The sequence below is a fragment of the Trypanosoma conorhini genome (genome assembly GCF_003719485.1).
Source record: "Trypanosoma conorhini strain 025E chromosome Unknown Tco_14.4_contig_00448, whole genome shotgun sequence".
NCBI lineage: Eukaryota > Euglenozoa > Kinetoplastea > Trypanosomatida > Trypanosomatidae > Trypanosoma > Trypanosoma conorhini.
Genome location: NW_021704524.1, coordinates 5,623 through 15,610, shown reverse-complemented (window position 1 = coordinate 15,610; position 9,988 = coordinate 5,623). Strand labels below are relative to the sequence as shown.

Below are 9,988 nucleotides of genomic sequence, written 5' to 3'. Positions count from 1 at the left end.
CTCTTCACAAACCCACCTGATTGCGTGGAGTTTCCACTCTGGGCAGTCAACCCTTTCCTAACGCTGACACCAAAAGGGTTCGACGGGGCTGCGGACTTTTCAGCAGGGGCTGCACCGCCGCTGCCGCCGCCAAAGCTGAAAGGGTTCGACGGGGCTGCGGGCACAGCGCCAGAACCAACGCCGGGAGCGGGCTTGGTCAACGAGGTTGCAGCGCCAAAGGAAAACGGCTTGGAGGCAGCAGGTGCGGTGGATGTGGACTTCTTGGCCTCCTCCTCGTCACTCCCAGCATTCGGAGCAAATCCGTCATCCTCGGGAATCACGGCAGGCGGGCCGCTCCTCACGAAGGTCGTAGCAGACGTAGTGCAGCTTTTTGTAGGAAATTGAGGTAAACCAGAGGGTTTTGTCTCAGTGGTGTCTTTATCTATTGCACTATTGCATTTTTTATTCCCCATTTGTTGGGTAACGTAATTTTCTGTACCCATCCTTCTTGCCGTCATCTCACCAGAGTAGCTCGTGTTGAGAGAGGTCCTGTAGCTTATATTTGAAGCGGGAAAAGTATTACCGCTATCATTGATGGTCGGATGGGCAGATGCAGCGGCAATCCTTTCCGTATGCGTTATGTGTCCAGGCGGATTCGCGCCTCCTTCTCTTTCACGCTCACGCTTCAATGCGAGGGGGCGACGAGCCAAAGTGCTGGTTCGGTTCAGCGCGGGCAATGATTGCGTGGTGAATTCCGGTTGCAGTGTCTGGATTGGTGCGACTGGCAGAGCCGCGGGGACACCACTGTTCATATAATAAAAGTTATAAATAATCTGCGGCTTGGATTCCACTGATGGTGACAAGGATTGCGATGGCAGTGGCAAGCGTGGTGCATCAGGAAAGGTGGTTTCATGGAGAAAACCGGATCGCTGCGGTACAGTAAAGCTTGTGTCGACGAATTGACGGCCTTGACGTGATGCTTCTGGCGCGAAGGAGGTGGCACTTGCAGGCACTTCGTGAACTGCAGGTGAGCCTGGAGAAATAAGAGATTGTGTCCCCCCAACCTCGTTGCTGGGAGTCGTGTTTGGGTCAGCTGGCGCAGCATCCAAGGGGTGCAACAGGCCTCTGAACGTCTCCTTTGCAAGCTCGGCTATGCGTGCCCAGTATGAGTGTATTCGATTCACCGGCTGCCGCTTCGGTGAACGGGAGTGGGCGTTGACGATTGTAGTGGCGACATTCGAGGTGTTGTGCGGTGACACCACCCGTGGCTCACTCATCCTCGACGACGACCCCCGCAGGTACGGTGTCTCTCCACGGCCTCGTCGCACAGTTAACCGTGGCCTCTCGCGCATCGTTATCTTCGGTGCTGCTGGATGCTTGCTGCTGGTTTTGTTTTCCCTCTTAGTTCCGCTGAACTCACCTCCTCCTCCTGAGGGAAGTAAAGGGGGTGTCGGGAGGAGGAGGAGGAGAAGAAAAGGAAAAAGAACAGAGCCCAAGAAAAAAAGAAAAAAAACGATCCTGAGCCCCTCTCCACGACCGCCGGAGTCAAGATCGGGTCACACTCCTCACGACAGGCAAAACTACACACACACGCGCGCGCACGCATAACTCTTTCTGAGCCTTTCCACCCCCTCGGCAGACGTGCGAAACGAAGCAGCAAAGTGTGCTGTCGCGCCCCGAGAAAGACACATCTAAACATACTCTCTTCCCTTGCCGGCAGTCCTTTTTTTCTTCTTCTTTTTTTTGCCCCCTTTTCTGTACACCGTTTGTTTGTTGCTGCTTTATCATTCCTCCCTTGACTCTGTGTTTTTCTGTTTCTTGTTCTTTTTTCCCCCCTTCTTCACTTGCTCTTTTCCTTCATTTCAATCGCCTCGGGCAGCTGTCACGTCGAACTCCCCCCAGCACCCGCCCCACAGGCACGCTTCCACGTCAGTGGCATACATCTTTGCTTCTGCAGGGACTGCGGCGGCGGCGGCGGCAAACGAGAACTCGCACGGGTAGGGGGGGAGCAGGTGAGCCGAGGACTGCAAATGATAGGAAGGCGGCTCAGCATAAGAAAGAGTCCTCGAAACACAACGCCAATCTTGGTACAACCTCAGAGAGAGAGAGAGAGAGCGTGTACACAATACGGGCAAATACTACAACAACAAAGGGAAGAAAAAAAATAAGAAAAATAAAATTAGAAATAAGATTCATAAAATTCCGTTTACCGCTCTGTCCGTTTTGGTTTGTGCTGAAGGTTCTCACACGCAGGCAAAAAAGTGTGAAGGAGAATTTTAAAAAAGAAAACAGATAATATATAACGAACTCCAAATCTGCAACTGCAAGCAATCGCAAAGGCTCTAAAGTTTTTCCTTTCCTTCGTACACGCAAAGTTTTGTAATGGCGTTGGAGTGGTGTGCATATTTCGGCCCAACCAACTCATTTAACTCGCGCTGGATCTCTGCATTGGAGAGACCGCTGGTCATCATACGCTTATTGTAGAGCTCCACTGCCTTATTCAGCAGCGCGGCGCCCATTTGCTCCTCGAGAATGCCGCGTACAGACGACGCCGGTACAGCTTCTCCGTTGGAAAGTGTAATCACATCGGCCTGCGGGGTGCTTGTGGAGGGTCCGTCGCCAAACTCCTCCGGGTGCCCACCGAGGTTTGTGTTGCCAACAATGCCCTTCGTCTGCTGCACAATGGCTTTCTTTTGCTCAATGTAATCTCCATCGTCATCCACATCTGAGTGCCCCTCGACCTGCGGCTCCTGGGGCGCGGACTCAGGTGCTGTTGCATCCGTGGCCGCTTGCTTTGCAAGCATTGCCTTCATACTTTCCCTGTTCATTCCACGCAGCATAGCCATCTGTTCGCGTTCACTCATTTGGGGCGGCTTTGGAATCTCTTTCGGTCTATCTTGGATTGGTTTTGGTGCAGTTTTGGGGGGAGCCGGGCACTTTTTCTCGAATTCTGCTCGCTCCTTCTCCGCCTGCTTCTCAAGATCCACACTAAAGCTCCTCAGCGACTCTTGTACAAACGGACTCTCTAAAACTCGATTTATGCTAGGCCGCTGAACAGGAGTTACCTGCAACAGTGCCGCACAGAGCCCACGCATTTCTGCTGGAACTGTAGACGGAATGGGATCGTATTGGCCCACAAGAATTTTCTTCAAAAGTTCTTTTAGCGACCTGGCATTGAAGGGCCGTTGGAGTGTTAGCAACTCATAGAAAACAACACCAAGTGCCCACACATCGCTTTTGTTGTTATATGGCTTATTTTGGCACAGTTCTGGGGAAAAGTAGTACGGTGTGCCGCACACCGTCTTTGCACACGCCATAGTGTTCTGCAGGACCGTTGAAATTCCAAAGTCACCCAACTTGACAACATTTCTGGACGTCAAAAATATATTTGCCGTCTTCAAGTCACGGTGCAGGATATGGTTGTCGTGCAGATACTTTAGCGCCATGCATATTTGCAGGAACCAAAACATCGCCAACTTCGGCTCAAATGGTTTCACCGGGTCCTGCTTCTTCGCTTCCTTGATGCGGGAATTCAAGTCACCGCCGTCGGCGTACTCCATAATAATGAAGATGAGGGTCCCGTCCTCAAAGTGCTCATGGTAGCGGATGATGTTGGGGTGGTTCACGGCCGAGAGAATGCGGATCTCGTTCTGTACATCGCGCTTTTCTTTTACTGTCATCGACGCTGACTCAATCGCCTTCACGACGTAGCGTTTTCCGTCCGTTTTCGACCGCACTAGCACCGCCTCACCAAAGCTACCTTTTCCAATGGATTTCACCTTGCGGTATTTGCTTAGGAACACCTCCGAGGCCATCGCCTTGGACTCATCTGCCGCCTGCGCCATGGAAAATGAGAGTCTTCTGCCCGTAAATTTTTCGTGATTCAATTTCAGTTCTTGTTTTTTTTTATTGTGTTTTCCTTTTTCTTTTTTGTTCTGCTTTTCTGTTCTTCCTCTCCTCTTCTTTCGCTGGGAGAGGGGACTTCTGCTCCTTCCCCCTCAGTGTCTTGCCCTGGGTGCTGTTAACGGCGAGCAGTGGCGAGCCCCTGCCTTACTAGTACGCCTTTAGCCCTCTCTTGCGTTGCTTAAGCTGCGCCGCCGGGTTCCCGCCCGTGTTTCTGGAGCTCGGGTCTTGTCACGCCGCAAATGGTGCCGCCGCAGCTACGCGTCAGGTATTGTGCTTTTATTTGCCCTCTTTTTTTTCTTCGTCTGCCTTCCTCGCGGCGCCGGCGTGACACACGCAAGCGCACACGCGATGGAACCGAAAAGGGTGTGAAGGAGGGAAACAGTGTGCGAGTGTGTGTGGCAGTCAAAGAAGAAGCGGCACCGGGGTATTGGCCGCCAGTGGCAGTAGACGCCCGCAAATAAAAGCACCACGTTGCCAAGGACACCCAAGCCCATGAGAGAAAGAGAGAGATAAATATATAATACATATACATATGCAAACACGGTGAATTGAGATCAAAACGTAGAAAAAAAAAAGAAGCATTAACACACAGAGCATGTGAGCAAGCGGCGTAAATGTCATGGCACCAGTACAAAAATTTGATCCCATCCCTTTTCATTTCTTCTTTGACATGGACAAACGTTTCATATATATACATACATACATATGAAACGGTTCAGACAAGCAACATCTAGTCCGCGTATTACATTTTCGGTACAGTTTTTCCTTCCATTGTTGCGCTGTTCTTGTAAGTGTCTTTTTTATTTCTTTTCTTCTTTAATTGTTTTGCTGCACAACACACGGCATGAGACGCTACTCTGGACATCAAGGAGCACCCTAGGCTTCCGCGCCGTCCAGGCCTAGTAGAACCGACGAAGACAAGACTGCACGACCGACGCCTCAGGGAAGGAATTTGGCTTCCATGTTCCGCTTGTCCCCTTAGGAGGGCCGGGAATGTACTCTGGTTTTGGCCTTCGGTTCTTCTTTCCCTTATTTCGCTCCCTCTCCAGCGCGTCTGCGTCAATCCACGTGTTGGGAAACCCGGTAATGCAGCCGTCTTGGCCCGACTTGCTCCATGTAAAGATCATCGGCTTATCCTGCGTGAAAACTGCAACAGCCGCCTGAGGCTTCTCCCGCCTCTTATGCTTTGAGGGCTTTTCCTCCACGGGCTCGTAGTGATACACGCCGGACACGCCGGTACCAGGGAGCTCGTCTAGAAAGTCATGCGTCACACCTGGGGTTTTAAAGGGTGGGCCCATTGGTTTTGGTTGCGGAGCTTGCTTTTCCCGCTTTGCCCGCAACGCCTCCAATTTCTCAATCTCCTGTCTCCAGTTCTCATCGTACTTGGGATTGTCAAGGAGCGTCCCAGGAACACCGTAGGTTCCCTTCTTGGGTGGATTGGTCTTGATGTTGGGAAGGCCAGTCTTGGTTTTGTCAACCATCTCCGTCACGGGGGCCTTCTTCCGCCGGCGCTTCTTCTTGTCGTCTTCCCCTGGCATTATAAACTCATACGCTCGATCCTGGAAGCAGCCGGTGTAGCTGCCAGGGCCGTCACTCTGCTTTGGGTAAGACGGCAGGAGGAAGACCTTGTCGGAAACGTTCTTCTTCTTGGATTCCATCGCCTCGCGACGCCTGCGCGTTTCGGCGTCCTCAAAGGCGCCCAAGTCCTTGTTGCCGTTCTGCTCCGGCGAGGCCAGCGTCAGGTACTTCTTGTCGAAGTACACCTCTGGGTTTTGCCCGGTGGCCCCGCGGCCAATGCTCAGGCCCTTGCCGAGGTAGCGCGAGGGGATGGTGTCCATCTTGTTGTAGGGGTCCGTCTTCTTCGGGTCCTCGTCCGTCGAGATGAGCGGCGGGTCGGAGAAGAGGCCGCCATAGACGCTCAAATGCGTCATTGTGGAGCCGCGCTTCCTCTCCCTGTTCGCACTGCCTCTCTACTCCGCCCTCCCCCCACGCTCACCCCCAGCAAAAGACGCAGCGGTGTGTTCTCCCTCGGCGCTCCCGCGTCGGCAGCGGTGTTGGGCAACAAAAAGAATAATGTTTCCGGCGCCGCCTCCTTTCCAGTAGACACTCCAGCTGGAAGAACAACGACAAGAAGAAGGCGCACTTGCACAGAGAAGAGGCTCAGCAGTAAGAAAAAAAAAACAGTCATGAAGCAGAAAGGCAGACAAGCTGAGAAATGGAGTCGCACTCACCTCCGGATGGAATATCATCGTGTACAGGGGAGCACCAACATGAACCACCAGTTACAACGCCGTCTCTGTCCTTTCTTTTTCCCAATTCATGCACGCATGTGGCGTTTTTCGTGTTGCTGCGGTTTGATTGATTCCCCCCCTTTTTTTTCTTTTTTTTTTTTACTTTCCTTTTCCTTTCGCTCGCCGGCGCAAGAGGACCACCTTGCTTAGCGGCAGAGATGACAATTCGCCCTCCTTATTCGCTCTCCCCGTGGGCGACGGGAGGCGGAAGCCATTTTTATCCCGCACAAAGGGTGTCCCGTCGGCGAGTTCCTTGCTCTCGCCGTTTACTGACTGCCGGGGTGCGCGCCGTCCCTTCCCTCGCAGTCACTCCCCATCACGGTGTCATGTGAGGCGCCCCGGAGATCCATCACCGGCCCCGTGGAGGCCGCTTCCGCCGCGCCTTCAAGCCGTGTGTGCCTTTACCCTCCCTTCTCCATTATTCGTGTGTGTGTGTGTCTTTTTTTTTCTGCGTGTTTGCGTCCTCGTCGCTCTGAGGTGCCGCGCGCACCTCGAACGCCTCGTCGCCGCCACCGCCTCACGCCGAGGCATCCGCCGCCTCCACCTTCCCTTCACGCGCCTCTTCTTCCCCGGCGGTCCCCGCCCACGCCACATCGTCCTCCTCGAGGTTCATGCCGCCAAGTATCGCGGCCGAGGCATTTTCAGGCGGGTCGATTGCCCCCACCGCGCCCCCGGCAGCGTCCTCGGTGGGGGGCGGGACGGCGGAGCCGAACTCCGCACGGTACGCCTCGAGTTGCGTGCGCATCGCCTCGTCAAGAATTGTCGGCTGGTCGAGCTGCGAGCGTCGAAAGTCCTCCAGAATCTCACGTGCCACCTGAAGCTCCTGCTCCTGGCGCTGCCGCTGCTCAGCCTGGCGGTGCTCAGCCTCCTTCTGCTTCTCCGTTTGGAACTCGTCGTACACGCGCTGCCACAGCTTCGACTGCCGCGCGTACTCCGCGGACTCGCGCTGACCCACCACAATGAGGCGGCTGATGCTGCGATCATTCAAGTCCAGGCAGTAGGCACAGACGCTCTTGAGAAACGTCTTGGCAACCGCCATTGCCTGGGAGCGTGGTTCTTGCTGGATAAACGCAAAGGCGATGGAAAGACCCGTGGCGAGCGACTGGCGGAGATCCCGGGCCTTCTCTGGCGTGATCGCCTCCTTCCGCGCAATCGCATAGACAAACGCGGCGCAGTATAAGAGGGCAAGGTTATACTGCAAAAGCGGCAGGTTTGGATTCTCCTCCACAACCGTACTGAGCACGGCAACGGCCTCCTCATAGCGACTTTCACACGCCAAGCAAAAGGCCAAGGAAGACGTCTGCAACGGTGTTCGCTTCGGGTCACGCTCAAGGTAGTCTATCGCCTGCTTGAAGCTGTCACTCAGCGTCTTCACGTTCGCCATGTGCGCCTCATGGTGCCGGCGTACGTAGTCACAGTTGGGACGCACTTCCCCAACGCGATCTAGGAGGCACTGGCAACGATCGTAGTCCGCCTCTAAACCAAGGCAACAGGCAAGGCCGTGCGCCGCCAACACGTTGCCGTTATCACGGCGCAGAACAAATGCAAAACGATCCTTGGCACTTGCTAAGAAACGACGATTGTCCTTCCCGTGTTGCTGGCTGCACCAAAGAAATACCGCCCCAAAGGCGAGGGCAACTGGAATAGGTCGACCTCTCGCAGAACGGAGCGCCGCCATTGCTGCAGTGGCGCGGGAGTGCGTAAAAAATAGCTCAGCAATAGACGCCAACGAGGTGGGGTCCTCCGGTACAACCCGCTGCAACAACACAAGCCAGGCAACGGCTTGTCTCACAAATCCATCCGCCTTTGCAAGCACGTGAAGACGAATGTACGGGGGTTGAAAGTAGCCGTGCTGCTTCACAAGGAATATATAGAGCTGTCGAGCCCTCGTGCGATCTGTTTCCTCTAACAGCAGTGCCAAGTTAAACACCAAAGGGACGTAGGCTACGGGCAGGTTGGGTTGACTTAAAAAGTCGGCCCCGAGTTCCCGATCGAGGATTCTCTGTAAGGCATCGGTGTCCCCACCCAGGGAAGCTATATTCGCAAGCAGCTGCATGGACACGGGTTCCCCCACTTCTTTTTGAATACGAGCGAGATGCGACATGAGCTTTTTTGTCTCATCTTTATCTAAACGGGCACACCAGGAGGCAATGGACCACGAGCGAATGTCGCCAGGTGCCACAAGCTCCGTGAGGCGCCCACTATACTCCAACGCCTTCTCATGTAGGCCATGACGGGAGGCGTAAGCTGCCAGCAGCTGCAGCACCTCCTTTTGGTTGGGCTTCTCCCTGTTAAGGCGAAGTAGCAACTGCTCCGCCTCGGTTTCCCTTCCCGAGAGCAGTAAAGCCCGGGCGTAGTGAATCCGTGCGGCCAGCAGATTGGGGAGGACCTGCATGGCAGACTCAAGCAGCAGGCGGGCGTTGGAGAGGTCACCGAGAGCAAGACACAATCGCCCCTCCTGATAATCCGCAGTGGCACTTTCCTCAACGTTGGCCACCCGACGCACCTCCGCCAGCAGGCGGCGGACGGAGTTGGCAGACGCCTTCACCCGCTTCTGCGTCACGGCGCGGAAGTACACGAGGTCCGCCACCTTAAGCAGCACCATGGCATTCCCTGGCAGCGCGTGCCGTAGACGCTGCGCCACCTCAATCACCTTTGGAATTTGGCAGCGGTCTAGAAACACCACAAGAAGCGCCAGTAGGGCCAACTCGTCGTCCTTGTTCACCTCCAGGGCCCGTTCCAGACACCTTTGGGCGTAGTCCAGATGATTCAGGTGATACGCGCAGAGCCCCATCCCCACCCGCGCAATCGGGGGGCAGGCGCTGCCAAGTGTCTCCAAAACGGCGCGATAGTGGGAGAAGGACTTCTTGTAGCGCTTCATGTGGTAACTCACGGCGGCAAGTCCAAGCCTCGCCAACACAAAGTGGCAATCGGCGCGGAACGCCTCCTCAAACTTCACCCGTGCAGTCTGGAGGTTTGTGCCGCTTGCCATCGCCGCAAGTCCTTCCAGGTAGAGCACAACAGGACGGTGCAGCGAGGAGGACGCGGTGTCGCTCATGATGCTTGCCACCGTCCGCTCGCCCGCCATCGCCGCGATGGAAGCACGCACGCAACGGATGGCGAAAAGGTCGTGCAGCTCCTCCCGGTCGCGTGCCTCCGAAGTGTCAACGCCGTCAAGGATTGACTTGGCACGCTCAATTTCACCCCGAGAAAAGGCTTCATGGGCGTCTTCCAACGTTGTCTGCGTCTGCTGGGAATACGCGAGCATGACGTATTAACCAGTGTATGTGTCTCTCTGTGTGTGTGTGTGCGTCTGTGTGTGTATATGGGGTGTGTGTGGGTGTGGGTGTGTAGTAAACAGACCGCCTTCACTTATCTTTGCTAGCCTCGCGCACACCCTCTCCGCGGATCGCTTCCACCTCCATGAGGGAGGGACAGGGGATCGAGTCAACCGCCGCGACGAAAGCGAGGAGAGTTAAAAGAGAGACAGACGCACAACTACAATCGTCCCTACACACCCCTCTCCCGCAGAAACATGCGAACCTGCACATGTGCAGAAAAGACTCCCATTCCCTCTCCATCACCCACACACGCTCCCTCAAGCTCTCTCCATTTCCATCTCTGTGATCCAAAAGCCTTCAAGAGGTCTCATAGCATGCAAACGAAGAAGTCCCCCCATCCACTCAGAGCCGTAATTGGAAGGAAAAGCCAAAGTACGTCACACTTCAAGCAACGAAGAAAACGAACGAGCAAAGGACAAGTAACCCCGCATGCTGGTGAGAGGAAGAGGAAGATGAAGAATAACAAAGTTC

At 54.7% G+C, this 9,988-nt stretch overlaps 4 protein-coding genes across 4 annotated transcripts in view, besides 9 other annotated features; all 4 read right to left on the bottom strand.

The window, feature by feature from the left end:
* Positions 1–1,256, bottom strand: part of Tco025E_06566 (uncharacterized protein) — a gene marked incomplete at both ends in the record, with an annotated part of 1,305 nt that extends 49 nt beyond the window's left edge. The window contains one exon of the mRNA XM_029373441.1: positions 1–1,256. This exon is cut by the window's left edge and continues 49 nt beyond it. Coding sequence (XP_029226561.1) covers positions 1–1,256 — 1,256 coding nt within the window.
* Positions 1,257–1,432: 176 nt separating this feature from the next.
* Positions 1,433–1,451: a microsatellite.
* A 294-nt stretch (positions 1,452–1,745) lies between these two features.
* Positions 1,746–1,810: a sequence feature (A-rich).
* Positions 1,811–1,941: 131 nt separating this feature from the next.
* Positions 1,942–1,958: a microsatellite.
* Positions 1,959–2,076: 118 nt separating this feature from the next.
* Positions 2,077–2,094: a microsatellite.
* A 227-nt stretch (positions 2,095–2,321) lies between these two features.
* Tco025E_06565 (putative protein kinase) lies at positions 2,322–3,824 on the bottom strand (the record flags this gene model as incomplete). The annotated part of the gene is made up of 1 exon (XM_029373440.1): positions 2,322–3,824. The coding sequence occupies one exon, from the start codon at positions 3,822–3,824 to the stop codon at positions 2,322–2,324; it is 1,503 nt and encodes a 500-aa protein (XP_029226560.1).
* A 27-nt stretch (positions 3,825–3,851) lies between these two features.
* Positions 3,852–3,946: a sequence feature (A-rich).
* Positions 3,873–3,944: a sequence feature (GA-rich).
* Positions 3,947–4,784: 838 nt separating the features above from the next.
* Tco025E_06564 (uncharacterized protein) lies at positions 4,785–5,816 on the bottom strand (the record flags this gene model as incomplete). Its single annotated transcript, XM_029373439.1, has 1 exon — positions 4,785–5,816. One exon carries the CDS (start codon positions 5,814–5,816, stop codon positions 4,785–4,787), a length of 1,032 nt encoding a protein of 343 aa, XP_029226559.1.
* A 438-nt stretch (positions 5,817–6,254) lies between these two features.
* Positions 6,255–6,294: a sequence feature (A-rich).
* Positions 6,295–6,693: 399 nt separating this feature from the next.
* Tco025E_06563 (RNA polymerase-associated protein CTR9) lies at positions 6,694–9,444 on the bottom strand (the record flags this gene model as incomplete). Its single annotated transcript, XM_029373438.1, has 1 exon — positions 6,694–9,444. One exon carries the CDS (start codon positions 9,442–9,444, stop codon positions 6,694–6,696), a length of 2,751 nt encoding a protein of 916 aa, XP_029226558.1.
* A 13-nt stretch (positions 9,445–9,457) lies between these two features.
* Positions 9,458–9,528: a microsatellite.
* A 211-nt stretch (positions 9,529–9,739) lies between these two features.
* Positions 9,740–9,798: a sequence feature (GA-rich).
* Between the last annotated feature and the right edge of the window lie 190 nt (positions 9,799–9,988).